Raw genomic sequence first — 19,793 nt, forward strand, 5'->3', positions numbered from 1 at the left:
TGTGGAGGTGGCATCCCATCTGGTTAGACGTATCTTTGGCGAGATTTGTTGAAGCAGGGGCACCTCGGATTTGTCCGTGTTTTGACGAGGGCATCACAAGATGCCCTCAAAGGGCATAATGACAAACCTCGAGGACAGCTAGGTTTTGAGAAATCAGTAGGATAGCTGAAAGCAACTGATACAGCTCGTATCTTGAAGGAAACAAGAACTGCGACAGAATCACATCCAAGGAGCATCAAGCAAAGTCTCAGCTGCCTTATGTTGAGTCGGGCCATTAGCTGACTGGCAGTGGCTCTGTAGCAGGATTGAAAGCAAGCTTGGACATAGCCACCTCTATTCAATGGGGATGCTTAATGGAAAGGGCATGTGGAGAAGTCCATGTGCAGCATCTGCAACATGACTTAAAACTGCAACTGGGCATCCAAAATACCTGATTCAGCTAGTACAAAAAGTAACTAAAGGAAGCAGCAGAAGATATTTATTTGCTGTGGCTACAAAGAGGACAGCTTTTAAAACAAGAGCAGCAAATGGGACACCTACACAATTTGCCCCTGGGAGTGGGAGGAACATATGTTTTAGACATTTTGGAAGAGTATTCTTCATATTTTCTTTATAGTATTTTCTTGGCATATGGGTGTTAGGAGAGAAATAAACGCCACTTCATCAGGCTTTTTCTTTCTGTTCTTTCTTGCACAGATTAATCTTTGTCTCCAGGCAAACTACATACGGCACAGGAAATCCGATTGGCTCTCCCAATCTCTCTTTTTAACTCTTATCTGCAGTCATGGTGTTAGGAGGGGAAGGGTTTAATGTTTCTCCCCACATACTCCCTGCTGCAAAGCTCCTAGAGGAGGGGGAATGTTATGTACTGAGTTGAATAGGATCCAAAATGCAGCGGTCTGATTGGTCCTAGAACAATAGGGTCCTGAATGCAGCAGTCTGATTGGTCCACAGGAGCCACCCAATCCAGCTCCAGGTGGAAGTGAATCCGCAACCTGATTGGCCTGCAGGAGAATCCCGCAGTTAGCCAATCACATGGGGCCCATTGTGTAAATAATGTATGTAAAGCAGACATTCTGAGGGAACTTCCATTCCTCCTCACCACCATGAGCTGAATAAAGAGCATGAAATCCACTCTCGACTCTGAGTATATTTCAGGGAAACAGGTATAAGTGGGCGTTGCTTCTTGGTCCTGCCACAGCGACCGTTAAAGGCTAATAATATAACACAAGAGATTTCATTTTCCACATCAGATGTGACTTGGCCAATGCCTGCCTTTGCCTGCCTCATACCTGATATCGTTTCCAACATCAGGTGTAGGGCAGGTGGGCATAGCTTGGTTAAAAAGACTTCACGGGTCAAACTGAGAGAAATGGTAGAACACAGCGATCAAGGCCCATCTGCACTATACATTTAAAGCAGTATCATCCCACTTTAAACAGCCATGGCTGCCCCCACCCCAAAGAATCCTGAGAAAGTGTAGCTTGCTAAAGCTGCTGAGAGTAGTTAGGAGACCCCTGCTCCCCTCACAAAGTTACAATTCCCAGAGTTCCTCAAGAACAGGACTTGACCGTTAAAGCACTGAACAGAGCTTCCTTCATAAACTAAAATTTGTACATGCTTGGCCTTGACAAGGATAGAACCCGGGACCATGGCTGGTCCAAAACATCTTGGAACCTGAGGCAGAACCTAAGAAGGGAAGAAGGGACAAAGGAAGACCTAGTTCTTCTAACTCAAAGCCACTGGTTCAAGTCCTACGCTCCGAAGCAGGAGAAAACAAGCTTTCTCCATCTTCCACGTGACAGCCCTTAAGACAGGCTTCCTCAAACTTGGCCCTCCAGATGTTTTTGGCCTACAACTCCCATGATCCCTAGCTAGCAGGACCAGTGGTCAAGGATGGTGGGAATTGTAGTCTCAAAACATCTGGAGGGAAGAGTTTGAGGAAGCCTGCTGTGCTGGTACTGTGGGGTACTCAAGAGGTGAGGTCCAAGTCTGGTCCATGGTCAAAGGTGCAACGTGGAGGCAGTCCGTAGTAGCTGAAGCTGGGTGCAGGGCAGGGAGGCAGGTGAAGTCAGGAACAGGCATGCAAGCAGGGAGCCAGGGCAGGTCAGGAGCTCTGGCAGAAAAACAGGACAGAGTTCAGGCAGGAACTAGCAACCAACAATGTTGCTCCCGCAACTTGGGACTGGGGCAGGCTGGCTTTTATCTGCCCAGAGGCGTAGGGCAGCCCCGATCCTCTGGTGACTCGCCTCTCCTGGCCTGGAGGCGAGCACTCCTCCTGCAGGAACTTAGTTCCCTCCGCCTCTCTGCCCTGAGCCTCTGCAGCTGAGGAGAGGCTGGAGAGTTACCGGACCCAGAGGCAACCTCAGCTTCCCCTGATGGGGCTGAGAGTGGAGCACCTGCAGGCAATGGGTCCTCCATCCCCTCAGGAGCCAGAGCAGACTCAGCTGATGCCTGCACCTGAGAACCCAGCACAGGTGAGGACCCTTCAGGCTCAAGACCCAGCTGGTTCTGGAGGCAGGGAATCCTGTGCAGGCTGGGATCCCTCAGGTTCAGCACCTGAGTCCGAATCCCAGGCCATCACACCTGCCTTAAGATATTTGAAGATGGCCATCATTATCTCCCCTCCACTCTCCTCTTTTCCAGGCCAAACATACCCAACTCCCTCAACTGTTCCTCATAAGGCTTTGCTTCCAGTTAGTGGTGGTTTGCCCCTTGCAGGGCAGCTGTCCCCCATCTTGTATTTCTGCAGCTGGTTCTTCCTGCTTGAGTGCAGAACCTGACATTTGTCCCTGTTGAAAGTTTCCTTCCAAAGGGAGAGAGAGTTCCAGGAAGCCCCACACTCAAGCAGCGCAACGAAAAGGCACTTTGCACATGCTTCAGGGCCCTCTCTCTCTGATTATCCGCCCCAGATGTCCCAGGCCCAGCCACTACCAAACAAACGCAACACTCCCTCAAAACAAGCCTTGCTTTGCAGGTGAGTCTTAGAGTAATCATTAAGGCAAACCACAACCCTCTAATTATTACTTATCTGATTCCTATACTGCCCTTTATCCAAAGATCCCAGGGCAGTGTAATTAAGTACAGAGGGGGGGTGGAAGAGAGAAAAACATCTTGATCTTTCCTTGTTTTCTTTTTTAATGGCAGTTTTGCAAACTTCTGGAGGAGGGAACCTTTGCGTCTTGCCGGCAGGAGACGTCCCGTGCCCACACAGGGGGCCCCTCCTGGCCTGGAGCGCCCCTCCAGCAATCTCGGCTCAACTCTCCCCTGCCCCCTTTCTCTCGACGTGAGAAAGATCTCACAGTGGGAGGAGGGACGGCTCTGATCATCTCCCACGAGGGTTGCGAAAGCCCGTCCCGTCCTGAGCAAGCCTCCTTTCGCTCCGGGACGCGCCATGGCCAGGAGGAAGGTGGCTATTTGCAGCTGGCTGGGCTTCGTGGCTCTCCTGGCGATCTTCCTGCTGGGGCTCTTGGTGGGTGAGTCGAGAGAGGATCCTGGCTTGTGGGCTCCGGGAAAGGGGGCAGCCCCCTACTTGGAACAGGGTGGGCGAGGCGGAAATCAGAGCTGGGCTTCGCGCGCGTCAAAGCAGCCAGACGGGCTTCCCTGAGCGCACGGATAAGGGAGCTTTTCAGGGGGAGGGCTACGGCTCAGTGGTTAGAGCAAGAAGGTCGTGGGTTCGATCTCCGGCATCTCCAGGGAGGGTCGGGAGAGAAACCTGTCTGAAATCCTGCATTTGCTGCTGCTAATCCAGAGCAGGGCGCAGCGCACAGTGAGAGGAGAGGTGGCGATGGGGTCAGTTAGCAACAACGGAAGGGGGAAATCTCTGCTGTCGGGTGTGGGACAAATAGTTCCGACCTAGTTAAAGGCAGCTTCCTGTGCACCCACGCTGCGTGGGACAAGCGCTTTGCACATTCTCCGAGGCGCTCTTGTTGCTCCCGCTTTGCACATGCTCCATGGCTGAGCGCAGGCATTCCAAACGGACTCTGCCGTTTGCTGGAAGTCCCAGCGAACCCCAATAATAATAATAATAATAAATAATTTATTATTTATACCCGCCCATCTGGCTGGGTTTCCCCAGCCACTCTGGGCTGCTTCCAACAAACACTAAAATACAATAACCTATTAAACATTAAAAGCTTCCCTAAACAGGACTGCCTTCAGATATCTTCTAAAAGTTTGGTAGTTATTTTTCTCTTTGACATCTGGTGGGAGGGCGTTCCACAGGGCAGGCGTCACTACCGAGAAGGCCCTCTGCCTGGTTCCCTGTAACCTCACTTTTCGCAATGAGGGAACCGCCAGAAGGCCCTCGGTGCTGGACCTCAGTGTCCGGGCAGAACGATGTGGGTGGAGATGCTCCTTCAGGTACACAGGACCGAGACTTTTTGTATTCCTGTTACGTACTGACCTCATCACAGGCATCCTTTGGATTCGGAACCTCTCCCCACCAAGGCACAGGGTTTTTGGCAAACCTGCTGGAGCCTTTAGCAGGCGATGTTATTGTGAAAGCCCATCCCTTAAACCTTCCATGCCCATCGCATCGCCCATCCAAGCTATGGTGATGCTTGGGTAATCAGATGCCCTTTATTCTTCCAAAGCGACACAACCAATTACAAAGGAAGGACACCCATTTTACCATCTAGGACCTAGATAATAACAGAGTAATCAATATGTTTCTGGCACCACATTCTCAAATTTCCCATTTCTAACGTATTTATAGGGCGTCAGAAAGCAAGCCTCATGTAAAGCCCCGTGGCTTTAAAAAATAAAATAAAATAAATTGTTGACAGGTGATGAGTGTGACTGCAACAGAGTGTTGCAGTGCATCTTCCCTCTGAAGAGGAGTGCTCCTGTTGAGAGCAGCCATTCATTCCAAACAGGTTATCCCAATCCTCCCAAATCTTGGTTTTCTGTTTGTTTGTTTTCCAATATTCTGTGGATATTGAGCATCCAAAGTAGTCTCCTATTTTGTGTGTGACCCTTGAGGTTTTGTACTTCCGCAAGCTTCAGGATATGCCTTGAATATGCTGAATAACTCTGTTTTGGCTCCAGTCCTGTCAGCACCTGAGTTCACTGTTAGAAGGACTAATGAGAAAGACCTGAGACCTTGGAGAACTGCTACCAGCCAGAGCAGACAATATTAGCCTAGATAAATTGGCGAAAACGATAAGCCAGGCTCCCTGTGTTCTGTAGCAGTGGCTCAATGCATCTTTATGCTTTTTTTTTAACGGTCCTCTTTATGGGGGAGGATAGAGGTGAAGCTTTGAAACAGCCCAGCTCTTAAGACAGACTGAGAATGAACACTGAGAATGAACTTTGCTGAGAATGAACACTTACATAACCCTTCCCGGTAAAGGAAGCAAGTCTGTCAAGGCAAGATTGTTGCAATTGTTGTTTTCCCCCCCTTCCGTCTGCTCACAAATACACAAAAGGACTAATTTGGAAAGCTCTGTGTTGTGTTCGATAAGCTGACAGTGGGGGCTTTTATTTCCTTAGCAAAAACATCGTGTTATGCTGGTTCCTCACCCCCCAATCCACCTCATCACCCAAAACTTCTGTTTTTGCTTTAAGCTGCTGAGGGTTTTTTCTAAAGGAGGGAGGCCTGTAGCTTTCTAGCAGTGGTGCTCTCGGAACAGAACTTTGTGGCAGATGCCTCAGGCTCCACTCAGCAGAGGGAGCAGTCCCAGCATTGGCTTATCACGTTTTGAAACCAGTGCAGTAATGCGCAAGTAATGTATGGGGTGTTAGGGGAGGGGTCGTATTTCTGGTGGGGACACATCATGCTCTTTCTGGGGTAGTTTGTCTACCTTTGGGTCCCATCCTGCCCTCAGCACTCACCTGTGGCTCCTAGAAGCTGTCAGCATGTGACAGTAGTCACAACTTGGGGAACAGCTTCCCCATGCCAGCTAAACCAGGTACGGGTAGCCGATGGGTTTCAAACTAGTCTACAGCACAGTAGTAAAGTGCGCCTTCATTGCTCCACCAATCATCATCATCATCATCATCATCATCATCATCATCATCATCTTACTCCCCAGGCACTCTGGGCAGCTTCCAACAGAATATTAAAAACACAATAAAACATCAAACACTAAAAACTTCCCTAAACAGGGCTGCCTTCAGATGTCTTCTAAAAGTCAGATAGTTGTTTACTTCCTTGACATCTGATGGGAGGATGTTCCATAAGGTGGGCACCACTACCAAGATGGCCCTATGCCTGGTTCCCTGTAACCTCACTTCTCGCAGGGAGGGAACCACCGGGAGGCCCTCGGAGCTGGACCTCAGTGTCTGGACTGAATGATGGGGGTGGAGACGCTCCTTCAGGTATACTGGACCGAGGCTGTTTAGAGATTTAAAGGTCAGCACCAACATTTTGAATTGTTCTCGGAAATGTACTGGGAACCAATGTAGGTCTTTCAGGACCAGTGTTATATGGTCTCGGCAGCCACTCCCAGTCACTGGTCTGCCCACCCCGGCATGTGGCCCCCAGAAAGTTGCCCCAAAGAGAATGTGGCCCTCAGACTGAAAAATCTTTCCCACCCCTCACTCTAGAGTGGATTCATTTTCCTCCTGCAGCTCCTCTTCCTGACAACTCTCCTTTGCAATCCTTGAGCGAGGGAAGGCATCTGAGCAATGCCACCGAACCAGCCGGAGCTCTGCTCATCTCTTTATTAGGCAGCCCAAGGGAGCAGTGACTCAGATAGCTCTTGCTCAGCTCAAGGGCTTTCTAATTTTATTTTTAATAAACAGAACGAAACAGAAATGCGGGCTGCTTACTGGTTTAGCTCCAAACTTGCCTGAGTATATATACAAGATTCTTCCCTGCGTCTTGGCAACTTGTTTCGTTTAGCCTGGTGTTGCCAACTTTTGAAGTGGCTCCTATAGCTGTCCATTTGCTCGCTAGAGTACATGGGGAGGAGTTAACCCTTCCATCCCCAGCTGCGAGCCTTCCCCAAAGATGTGCCCTATAGCCGCTGGACTGAATACAGTCTTCCATTGGCTCTAATCGGAGGCCAATTCCAAGCCTAACTGCCACACCAGGGAAATTGTAGAATTGTAGAGTTGGAAGAGAACCCAAGGGCCATCTAGCCAAATGTCCTGCAGTGCAGGAATCGCAACACATGGTTCCCCATCCAGTTTGAAACCATCCCGGACCCTGCTTAGCTTTGCAAATGTGCTAGCAGATTTACTTCTGTGCCACTCCTCACAGGGTTGTTGTGAGGATGAAATTGAGAGGAGGGTTGGGGGAGATTTATGTTGGCCAGCTTGAGCTCCTTTGAGAAAACACAGGGTGGTTTATAATGGAAGCTGTATACTTCATTATGAATCACCATGTAATAAGACCTAAATATATCTACGCAGTATATACCTGAGGTGTGAGGAGACATGGGGGGGGGGAGGGAGAGAGGGAGGCTGCTCTAACCATTACATTACACTGCCTCCCATCAGATGTCAAGGAAATAAGCAGCTATCTTATTTTTAAAAGACATCTGAAGGCAGCCCTGTTTAGGGGAGTTTTTAATATTTAATGCTGTATTGTTTTTAACACTCGATTGGGAGCTGCCCAGAGTGGCTGGGGAAACTCAGCCAGATGGGCGGGGTATAAATAATAATAATAATAATAATAATAATAATAATAATAATAATAATAATTATTGCATGACCTTGGGCCAGTAACTCCCTCTCAGCCTAGCTGACCTCATGGGGTTGTTTTGAGGGTGAAATCAAGGGGGGAACGACATCTGGGTAGGCCCCCTTGAGCTTCTCGGAAAAAAGAGAACACACACACACACACACACACACACACACACACGAAACTGGGGGATTAGGACACATGGAGAGCGAGGGGGAGAGAGAGAGAGACTGCTCTAACCACTGTGCCCCGCTCCCTTGCATGACCTTGGGCCAGTCACTGTCTCTTCCCCTCTCTCTCAGCCCGAAGCCAGAAGAGGAGGCCACTGCGGTTACATATGGCCCATGGAGCAGAGATTCATCACCCCTCCTTTAACAGATGCAGAACTTGCCAAGGATAGTGTTTTGTTCCACAGTATGAGAAGCTTACTGATTTCTCTGGTCACATCCACATGGCACATTTAAAGCACACATCTTCCCTGCAAATAATCCCATCGCATTGGATGATGGGCAAGTGAAAGGAACCTTGATAGCTTGGCTGGTGCAATCCCATAATAGTAGCGCTTGGAAGGACAGGGGGGACAGAACTGACGGTTGTCATTGCGACGGCATTGCAGGATGGTGCGTGAAATCGGCAAACAAGCCAGCTGGCACGACACACGTCTTTCGAAATGCAAGAAGGCAACTTTTTGCAGAACTGAAGGCGGAAAACATCCGGGAATTTCTGCGGTGAGTTTTGCTGCTTTCTTTGGTGACTAACTGTTTTAAAAGTTGTGAAAATGCAGAGCAAGCTCTAGAAGCTTCTCTCCAGATGATATCAACAGACTGCCAGGTGAAAGGCAGTGGCAGCCAGAACAGGATCAGGCCCCTGCTTCAGTCTGTTCTGGGAAAAAATGGGGTTGGCATATGCAACCCAACTCCCCATCAAGGGACTTTGTGTCCTCTAAATCCATTATCAGTCAGAGAAGAATGGATGGAGGCAAAATACAGTGAAAGCAAGGCTGATATTTATTTCTCTGTTGCAACAGAGTTCGCTCCCCACCCCACTCCCATTGCAAGGAGGTGAGGACCCAAAACAAAGGTATGCAAGAACTTTTAAAGACTTTAGAAATCGCCCGGCCCCTTAGCCAAAAAAACACCCAAAAAGCATCACACATAACATCACAGAAAGAGGCAGTCTACAACAGAAATTAGAGTGTGTGGCTGAGGGCCATATTTCCTTCTGGGCAGTCTTCCAAGTATCCACACGTCAGTGGTGGGTGGGGCCCCAAGCAAAAGTGGGTAGAGCAATAAATGTGAATTTTACTTTTGTGCAGGAGGCTAGCTTCTGCACATGCTCACACACCCTTCTCTATGTGGTGGATCGCTCTGTCACAAGAGACCAGGGCCCTGCGGGACTTGACTTTTCCGCAGGGCCTGCAAGACACAGCTGTTCTGCCTGGCCTTTGGTTTGGACTCAGTCTGACCATTATGTTTCCCTGCCCTTATGGTCTTGATCTATTGGCTACTTTAAAATGAGGCTGCATTTTAAACTGCATTTTAACCTGCATTTTAATTCCCCCCCCCCTCTTTTTCCCCTATTATGTTTTTACTGTGATTTTATTGGTGTTAGCCGCCCTGAGCCTGGCTCTGGCCGGGGAGGGTGGGGTATAAATAAATTATTATTATTATTATTATTATTATTATTATTATTATTATTATTATTATATTTTGCATTCAAATGAGCAAAAGGTGCTATCAGAGGTCAGGCAGAAATGCTCCGGGTACAAGGCAGGGGGTGGGTGCCTAGGGAGATTTCCAAGGCCCGGAGAGAGAAGCTTGGAGGGCCACATTTGACCCCCAGGCCTGAGGGTTCCCCACCTCTGTCCTAGAGCAGTGTTTCCCAACCTTGGGCCTCCAGCTGTTTTTGAACTACAATTCCCATCATCCCTGACCACTGGTCTTGCTAGCTAGGGATGATGGGAGTTGTAGTCCCAAAACATCTGGAGGCCCAAGGTTGGGAAACACTGTCCTAGAGTGTGACAGGGGTGGTGCTTAGCATTCTTCCCCCCTGCTCTTGCTGCTCAAATGTTGAACATCTGGGGAGAGATAAAGGAGGTACAGATTGGAAACCTTCTCAGATGCAGAGCATCACATGAAGAACAGACTCAGCTGACTAACCATCAGAGTTGCTTGGACTGTAATTTGCTGCAGACGTTGATTAATCATTGAACCACAATGTCTGCCTTTGGAGAGGAGGCAGTCATGTGCCTCCATCCTATCTAACCTGGTTTTCTTTTATCCCTCACCACCCCCACACATATTCTGCATACCCTACTGACCACAGCCCTGCAATTTCACATATAGACATAGCATTCATTTAAACTTTAACCCACCTGAGAATCCACTCTTGGAAAATACCCTGAAAAGGATGCATTTCAGTTGGAATTTTTCCAGTTTGCCACATATCTGCTCTGCTTAAGGCAGCAGTTAATCATTCTTGCCCCTTGCCAAATGATGACTACTTAATTTGTTTGCTTTTGGACACGGCCATACAGACTTGTGGAACTGTAAGCATTATCTTACTATATATAAAGAAAAGTAAGGCTGTCGTCAGGCTGCAGTTTTCATAGCCAGTAGCAGGCGGCCCAGGCAAGCTGTAGAATTAAGAATCATAGAGGGATGGAGATACTTCACAGATGGTTTGGCTGGACCAGATAGGCTTTTGGTCTGATGCAGCAGGATTTTAGGTTCAGAGTAGTACAATAGTTCACTAGATGGACTGATGAATTTTCTTAAATAAGGGGTAGGCAACTGCTTTCAGACCAAGAGCTGTATTACTGTCTGGGAAACCTTCTGAGGGGCAGATACCCAGGGCAGAAAGTGTCAGAGGCAAACTGGGCAGAGCAATGCATGCAAATGGTGCCTTTACACAGCAGGCTAGTCACGCTCAAACACCCCTCTCTATCTTTCATCCAGGAAAACAAGAGACATCATAGAATTGTAGAGTTTGGAAGGGGCCATGAGGGTCATCTAGTCCAACCCCCTGAAATGCAGGAATCTTCTGTCCAATGTGGGGCTTGAACCCACAACCCTGAGATTAGGAGTCTTGTGCTCTACTGACTGAGCTATCCCAGCAGAGTTCAGGCCAGAGCTCAGCCAGGCAAATAAACCCAAGGCCCAAAGTAAGGGCCAGTGAGAGCAGTGGCCCCCGAGAAGAGTTTTGAGGGCAAGATCCAGATGGCCACATTCAAGCCCCTGGACCAGTCCCTCCCCAGCTGTTGTTGGACCACAATTCCAATCATCCCTAGCTAGCAGGACCAGTGGTCAGGAATGATGGGGGTTGTAGCCTCATAACAGCTGGGGAACTACACTTGAGAATAAAACTGCCCTGGACTGTCTTAAACCCCCACACCCATTTTTTAACACAAAGATGCATCCTTTGTTGGAGAGGGAGAGATGGTATGGAATAGAATTATTTTGGAATCATCTACCTTGGCTGTTCTAAACCATTTTGGAAAAGGTTTGCCTGCTTTGCCCTTTGGAAACAGGAGACCCCAGCGTTTATCCTCTCTCTTTTTTTAAAAAAAACCCCAACCTCTATGGTTCATTTCAGCTCTTTCACGAAGCTCCCTCATGTGGCAGGAACAGAACAAAATCTTCACCTGGCAAGACGAATACAAGCCCAGTGGAAGGAATTTGGCTTGGATACAGCCGAGCTGGTTCATTACGATGTCCTACTTTCCTACCCAAATCAAAGCACCCCCAACTATGTCGCCATTACCGATGATCATGGAAACGAGGTAAAGAGGGCAGAATGTTCCCTCTGCTGCATGCGAGCTGAAAGAAAAGAAAGAATCGCATTCAGGAGGGCTAAACTGTGTCAGATCTCGGAATCAAATTTGAAAGCGGGTGGCTTTTGTATTCCAGGCGCTGCCAATCTTTTTTTTCGGGGGGTGTCCACGGGGATTTTTGAGAGGGTGCCAAGAGTACCGCCTCTTCAGGTTGCTTCTGTCCCCTGCCCTGGCAGACACACAGAAAGAGAGAAACCACACACATGTGTGTGCACACACAGAGAGTGTCTTTACTTTACTGGGTAAAAAATGGATCCAGTAGAATGAAGATGGATTCACATTAGTTTGCATGATTTCATATGATGTCCTCTCCAAAAAACAAACAAATACCCCACTATCAAATGGAACCTTTGTGGGGCGCTGCAAAGTAAGAAGAGCAGTGCAGAATCAGGCCCAAGGCCCATCTTGTCCAGCACTCTGTTCTCACAGCAGTCAGCCAGATGTCTTATGGGAAGCCCATAAAGAGAACCTGTGGAAAAATCACAGATCTAGTGTGTTTGCCAGAGCCAGAAAAACACTGGAATGCTTCTGCTAGGTCAAGGCACAACACTGGAATTAGTGTTGTGAAGAACTGGACCAGTGTAATAGTTAGTGTCAGACTAGAATCTGGGAGACCAGGGATCAAGTCCCCGCTTAGTCAGGGAGCTCCCTGAATGACCTTAGGTCAGGCACATCCTCTTACTATAACCTACCTCAGCAACAACAACAACAACAATAATTATTATTATTTATTTATACCCCGCCCATCTGGCTGGGCTTCCCCAGCCACTCTGGGAGGCTTCCAACAAAATATTAAAATACAGTAATGCATCAAACATTAAAAGCTTCCCTAAACAGGGCTGCCTTCAGGTGTCTTCTAAAAGTCGGATAGTTGTTTTTCCTTTTTGACATCTGGTGGGAGGGCGTTCCACAGGGCGGGTGCCACTACCAAGAAGGCCCTCTGCCTGGTTCCCTGTAACTTGGCTTCTCGCAGTGAGGGAACCGCCAGAAGGCCCTCGGCGCTGGACCTCAGTGTCGGAGTGATGGAGGTGGAGATGCTCCTTCAGGTATACTGGACCGAGGCCATTTATACTACCTCAGGGGGTTGTTGGGTGTATTCAATGAGGAGAGAGAGAACCATACCACCACCTTTAACTAGTGAGTGAAAAAGGTGGTCTATAAACCAACAAACTTTCCTTCCCTCTCCTCTCCCTGAACAGATTTTCTTTGGGGGGGACGGGTTGCAGGAAAGAAAGGGAAGGGAAATTCTTTTGGACAGCCAAAATTGACTGCATTAGCGGAAGCACATTGTTGGATGTTGCCTAATAACCGAAGGCACAGGTCGTCAAGTCTTCAATATTTTTTTAAGCAGTGTGACCAACAAATTATGCCACACATCATGGACCAAAATGTTTGGCGACCCCTGTTTGAGCTGCTCAGGTACCGCCCTGAGCCCTGAGAAGAACACAGAGTTAGGAGAGGAGTTGGGAAAGGCAGTAATCTCCCAATTCCCTCCTTTCATTCTGTGTGTTTTTCAAGAGGGGTAGCCATGCTCACCACCTTGACCAGTGAGCAAGGTCGTTGGAGGACTTGGAGAGTTTGTGGACACCAGCGAGGTCCTCAAACCATGGGCACCTAGCTGGTAGCCCAGCTCTTTCCAGAAACAACAACAACAACAGAGGCTATTTGGCATTCAAAATATCAAATTCCAATTCTCAAAGGGTACAAACCTTTTCTGAATGTATGTGACATGCTACTCCAGCTCTCTAAGAGTGTCTCTTCTTGCGAACAGATTTTCAACACGTCACTCTTTGAGCTTCCTCCTCCGGGATATGAAAACGTCTCAGAGGTGCTGCCGCCATATAACGCTTTTTCGGCGCAAGGCACGCCAACGGTAAGGAGTGGGAAAACACAAATCCAGCCCTCAGAAGTCAGTGTGGGAAGGAGAGTGAAAAGTTTGCAAGCTAGGCAAGAAGACAATACAGTGGTACCTCGGGTTACAGATGCTTCAGGTTACAGATGCTCCAGGTTACACTCTGCTAACTCAGAAATAGTATCTTGGGTTAAGAACTTTGCTTCAGGATGAGAACAGAAATTGTGCTCTGGTGGTGTGGCGGTGGCAGGAGGTCCCATTAGCTAAAGTGGTACCTCAGGTTAAGAACAGTTTCAGGTTAAGAACGGATCTCCGGAACGAATTAAGTTGTTAACCCGAGGTACCACTGTAATGGTATTGATACTGAATATCTCCACACTGTGCCTTTGAGCATGGGCAAAGTGTAAAGGGAGGGTTTGGGGTTGGCGAGCAATATGAGCAGGGGCGCCAAGCCCTAGTAAGTCCATAGAGTTCTTTGGAGTACAAATCCTCAGGGGCCCTCAGCAATGATGGTGCTTTTCTTACCTCAATCCTGCAGATCATAAACCACAAGTTTCATAAACATTTAGTCTTAGTGCCTGGCTCTGGACACTCTTATTATGGGGTGCAGAGCTGATAAGAGAGTGCCCCTTGCACATGTCTTTACATCTCCCATACGTCTTCCTGACATGTGTGGACATACAGTCTTTCCAGCTTGTGCATCACTGGTTTTAGAGTCATTGAGCAACCCAAATGTGCTGTTCTTTTATCTTCTTTCTTCTTTCCTCCATATCTACGGGACCTTGAAAATAACACTTATCTCAGCCTCCTTGCTTCAGCTTCCTAAAACAAATCCATCCAGGCATTCTGTGACTTCGTTGTGATAAGGTTCAAACTGCTACAGCTAATAGTGTGGCAGAAAGCAGGTGTTAACTTCAACTGTATCCTAACTTCAAGGTTTTAAGGATTTAACTGCAGGCTGCAATTTAATCTTTTTTTTTTTTTTTTGGTAGAATAATTTTTTCTTAAAAGTTTTCTGTATATTCCACGTTTATACAATAGCCAATAAAACAAAACATCAACCAGATACGTATTGTTTGTGGAACGAAAGCAACAGCAGTAAATACCAAACTTATTCGCTGATATGATTTCCATTCTGGACATGAGACGAATGAATGAAAGACAGTAATTTCTGCTTCTGTTTTTCCTGGAATATCCCAGAATCTCTAGTCAGTACCCTGTGAGCAACATTGGTATCTCTTCCTCTGTAACAGGGGTCAGCAAACTTTTTCAGCAGGGGGCCGGTCCACCGTCCCTCAGACCTTGTGGGGGGGCCGGACTATATTTTGGGGGAGGGGAAATGAACAAATTCCTGTGCCCCACAAATAACCCAGAGATGCATTTTAAATAAAAGCACACATTCTACTCTTGTAAAAACACGCTGATTCCCTTTTTTTAATAAATATTTATTAAGATTTTTCAATTTAATACAAAAGAAAAAGCAACAGACAAAAAAACAAAAATACACAATTAAAACAAACAAAACAAATATAATTCCCATTTCTTATTTCCATTACCTTATATCCCAGACCTCCTCTCACCTCCCCCTTTTGTATTCCAATTCAGATTCTTAATTCAACAAATCCTTATTATAACTTAATATAACTTATTTTAACTTATTGTTCAGCTTTTACATTACAGCTGGTAATGTAATTTCAGTCCAACATCATTTTAACATTCATTAATTTTGCAGTATTTCTGTAAATAGTCTTTAAAATTCCTCCAATCCTCTTCTGCCGACTCTTTTCCCTGGTCTCGGATTCTGCCGGTCATTTCTGCCAATCCCATATAATCGATCAGCTTCATCTGCCATTCCTCCAGAGTGGGTAAATCTTGTGTCTTCCAAAACACGCTGATTCCCAGACTGTCTGTGGGCTAGATTTAGAAGGCGATTGGGCCGAATCCAGTCCCCGGGCCTTAGTTTTTCCACCCATACTCTATAATATTGAACTCGAGCAGTCAGTGTCAACAGCTGTGGAGTCAAAACTGAGAAACAAGAGGGAGATATCAATATGTTCAAACTTACTGTGGAAGAAGGAACCCCCATCACCAAAGCAGGCAAAAAACAAACAAACAATAGTTTCTTGCGTTTTAAACGGTAAAGAAAAATGGAAAATTGGTTGTGGGACACAACGGAGTGTCCTGGAAGAAGGCATGGCTGGAATCCTGAACAAGGAATATTCTGCCAGGAGCTAAGAACACAATACAACATTTTGTAGCAGGTCTTACTTATTCATTTTCTGGACCATCTGCAAGGGCAGCCCCCTGTATAATGTATCACAGTAGTCTAGATGGAAGTTGACCATTGCAAAGCTCCCCAAGTTCATGTGTTTTGATATAGGTGTTTTAAAGACTATTACTCTACACAAGTACAGTGGTACCTCGGGTTACATACACTTCAGGTTACAGATGCTTCCGGTTACAGACTCCGCTAACCCAGAAATAGTACCTCAGGTTAAGAACTTTGCTTCAGGATAAGAACAGAAATCGTGCTCCGGTGGCACGGCGGCAGCAGGAGGCTCCATTTGCTAAAGTGGTGATTCAGGTTAAGAACAGTTTCAGGTTAAGAACGGACCTCCAGAACAAATTAAGTACTTAACCCGAGGTACCACTACACAGTGGAACCTCAGTTTTCAAACGTAATCCATTCCAGAAGACCGTCTGACTTTCGAAACGTTCAAAAACTGAGGTGCAAAGGGCTGAGAAAATTGAAAAACATGCAGCATAAGCCGTTCGACTTCTGAGGCACATTCAAAAACGGAAGCATTTACTTCCAGGTTTTGGGCATTCAGTTTCCGAAACGTTTGTCAACAGAGACGTTCAAGAACCGATGTTCCACTCTATAAGAGATTCTCAATGTAACCATGGACAGTGACATCAAATGTAATATTTTTCCCCCACCCGACAAAAAGGCAGATCTGGTGTATGTGAATTACGGCCGCACTGAAGACTTTTTCAAACTAGAGCGTGAGATGGGAATCAACTGTACAGGAAAGATTGTCATTGCTCGATATGGGAAAATATTCCGTGGAAACAAAGTAAGTTGATGAGATATCTGCTGCTGCTGCATTTTCTTTCCTTCTTCCCCCCATTCCCTTCCCTAATAATAAATCTTTTCAGAGGCTGCTTTTCAGGTTTCTGTGTGGAAATACATCAGGTGGGAATGAGGGAGTAAACTCCCCGGGTGAGGGGGGGTCAGGGTGGATCATACCACTTCAGCTTGAAGGTAGAGATCCCATTTTTGAGTTCTCTCTGCTATAAAAACACCTCCCCACAAGTAGAAACCTGTATAGTGTAAAGCAAATTATGCCAGAAGCATTATCCTTAATATTACTGGGGTTTGTTTTTACATGAAAAGCTTTGTTTCGTTGTTAATGCAAGGGAGTGTTTGAATATGTTATGTTCCCCTATAGTCTGCAGTGGTGTGTTCCATTTCATCATCTAGTTGTATGACTGACTCTCCCATTAAAGGTGGCAGATGGGTAGCCAGTGTTCCAGGTGTTTAAAAGAGTCAGCTCTTCCTCTTAGCTCTAATGGAGATATCTGTTTTAGCTGTTTGTTTTAAGGTTTAACTGTTGTTGTAAGGTTCCTTTATGAAAGAGCAGTAATTTGTTCATGTGAAGAATGCCTAATGTCGACTTATCTCCCACCCAGAGGGTCACAATAAGAGGAGGCACTTCTGAAACAAAAGTATATATATATATTTATTTGCTTTCGTAGATTTTATATATTTATTTATTTTATATATTTATTTATTTACACTCAATGTGGGTTTCAAGCTTTATGGTTTATTCATGTGAGGCACAATCCTAAGCTTCAAGCAAATGCTCTTTACAGAGAACTTCAAAAGCTTATTCAGCTTATTTAAACATAGGGTGGATCTGCACACAGGGGGAAAAACGTTATAAATAAGTCAGAAATTAAATTGTTATAACAAAAGAAAAAAACACTATGGAAATCGCTTAATTATTATTATTTTTTTGCTCTCTGGTTCCACCTGGTGTTTCATGTTTATAACGCATCCCAAACGTTGTTTCTTGGCTAATGTAGCTGAGTCCCTAGTCTCAGGATAGACTATTTCCACCTATTAATATTACCACAACAGCAACACTCTCACTGTCCCTTTTAGGAATTTGACTTGGAATGAAACTGAGTTGTGTTGCCTAGCTAACCCCAGATCCCTATCAGGGCAGATCCTTCTGTTCCCCAGATGCGAGGGGGTGTCAGGGGAGGCAAAAACATGGCCCCCACTGGAGAGGAACCGCAGGGTGCAGGCAGAGGGGCTCCCCCAATTTCAGCAGGGTGGGCAGCTCTTCTCTGCCTCCTCTTCCTCCTCCTCCCTGCTGCTCCAACGCCACCTCAGAGTAGACCACTTTGAACTTCTCCTCCTGTAGGTCCTGCTGCAGCAGGGGGCACCAAATTTTGTCCTTGCTCCAGGCACCATATTACCAAAGTCCGCCCCAATGGTAGCTGGGGGTTCAAGCACATCTAAAAAGGCCACAGGTTCTCAAGTCACAGAATAATAATAATAATAATAATAATAATAATAATAATAATAATAATAATAATAATATTTTATTTATACCCCGCCCTCCCCAGCCAAGACCTGGCTCAGGGAAGCTAACACCAGGTATAAAACAATTGATAAAATACAACTTAAAAACAAGATTAAAATACATTAAAATGCAGCCTCATTTCAGTAAAGGTAAAGGGACCCCTGACCATTAGGTCCAGTCACGGATGACTCTGGGGCTGCGGCGCTCATCTCGCTTTATTGGCCCAGGGAGCCGGCATACAGCTTCTGGGTCATGTGGTCAGCATGACTAAGCCGCTTCTGGTGAACCAGAGCAGCGCACGGAAACACTGTTTATCTTCCCGCTGGAGGGGTACCTATTTATCTACTTGCACTTGATGTGCTTTCGAACTGCTAGGTTGGCAGGAGCTGGGACCGAGCAATGGGAGCTCACGCCGTCGTGGGGATTCGAACCGCCAACCTTCTGATCAGCAAGTCCTAGGCTCTGTGGTTTAACCCACAGTGCCACCCACGTAGAAACTCAAATCAAAAACTTTTGGGGGATGAAAACGTCAATCTTCACCAAGGCCAACTATCCAGACTGGTCTTATGTGGGCCAGAAAAAAAGCCAAGGAAGTCCCCAAATAGGAGTTCCATCACAGAAAGAGAAAGGAAAAAGAATAGAGGGGAAGGGGATCAAGTTGATTCCAAGCCAAAGGCCAGCCTTATTCCAGTGGCAACAAGACAAGGAACAAATGCCACTGATTTCTTGGGCTATGGCGACGCACCTTTTGAAAACTGCTTCTTAATGTTTGGCTGCTCTGTAGGTTAAAAATGCCATGTTAGCTGGAGCTAAAGGGATTATCCTTTACTCAGACTCTGCGGATTACTGCGCACCTGGAATTCAGCCCTATCCGCATGGGTGGAATCTCCCCGGAGGAGGAGTGCAGCGCGGGAATGTTTTAAACCTCAACGGTGCAGGAGATCCCCTTACCCCGGGGTATCCAGCCAAAGGTTAGTGATGTACCCAGCACAGTCTTACACTTGGGAAGTAAGTTTAACTCTTTGCTTCACGGGGTGAGTTTCAAGGTTTCCTGTCTGTTCAGCATTCAACCAGATTTGCTTGCACAAAGCTTACACAGTGGTTATCCTCTTGGTTCCTCAGAATATACCTTCAGATATGGAGTTGACGATGGAGTAGGGATTCCCAGAATCCCAGTTCATCCCATTGGCTACCATGATGCTGAAATTTTATTACGGTATGTAGATTTTAGTCATCGTTGGTGTTTGCAGAAAGCAGGCTGAGATCATATTGTTATTCTAGCAATATTAAAATGTTGTTGTTTTACCCCCTGTTTTTATTGATATGGAAAAAGAACTGGCATGACACTAGTTACAGATAGGTAGCCGTGTTGGTCTGCCATAGTCAAAACAAAAAATTCCTTCCAGTAGCACCTTAAAGACCAACTAAGTTAGTTCTAGGTATGAGCTTTCGTGTGCATGCACACTTCTTCAGATACACTGAAACAGAAGTCACCAGACCCTTCTATATAGTGAGAAGGTGGGGAGGGCTATTACTCAGAAGGGTGGTGGGAATGGGTGATTGGCACCAAGGCCAAACTTGCCAGTTGTTCCTTTTATCTCTTGACTCCCTACTTTAGCATTCCAATCCCGTATAATGAGAAGAACATCCTTCTTTGGTGTCCTTTCTATAAGGTGTTGTAAGTCTTCATAGAATTGCTCAATTTCAATTTCTTCAGCACCAGTGGTTGGTGCATAAACTTGGATTACTGTGATGTTAAAAGGTCTGCCTTGGATTCGTATCGAGATCATTCTATCATTTTTGAGATTGCATCCCAGTACCGCTTTTGCCACTCTTGTTGACTATGAGGGCCACACCATTTCTTTTATGGGATTCTTGTCCACA

At 46.4% G+C, this 19,793-nt stretch overlaps 1 protein-coding gene across 1 annotated transcript in view; it reads left to right on the forward strand.

The window, feature by feature from the left end:
* Positions 1-3,288: 3,288 nt before the first annotated feature.
* The window catches only part of LOC309340981 (N-acetylated-alpha-linked acidic dipeptidase 2-like), a 36,123-nt gene continuing 19,618 nt past the window's right edge, over positions 3,289-19,793 (forward strand). Inside the window, exons 1-7 of the mRNA XM_081860333.1 lie at positions 3,289-3,476; positions 8,247-8,358; positions 11,225-11,411; positions 13,234-13,335; positions 16,266-16,391; positions 18,694-18,880; positions 19,032-19,125. Coding sequence (XP_081716459.1) covers positions 3,395-3,476; positions 8,247-8,358; positions 11,225-11,411; positions 13,234-13,335; positions 16,266-16,391; positions 18,694-18,880; positions 19,032-19,125 — 890 coding nt within the window. The 5' untranslated portion in view covers positions 3,289-3,394. The remainder of the gene's footprint in view (positions 3,477-8,246; positions 8,359-11,224; positions 11,412-13,233; positions 13,336-16,265; positions 16,392-18,693; positions 18,881-19,031; positions 19,126-19,793) is intronic.

Source organism: Podarcis erhardii, assembly GCF_964252035.2.
Source record: "Podarcis erhardii genome assembly, chromosome: 4".
NCBI lineage: Eukaryota > Metazoa > Chordata > Lepidosauria > Squamata > Lacertidae > Podarcis > Podarcis erhardii.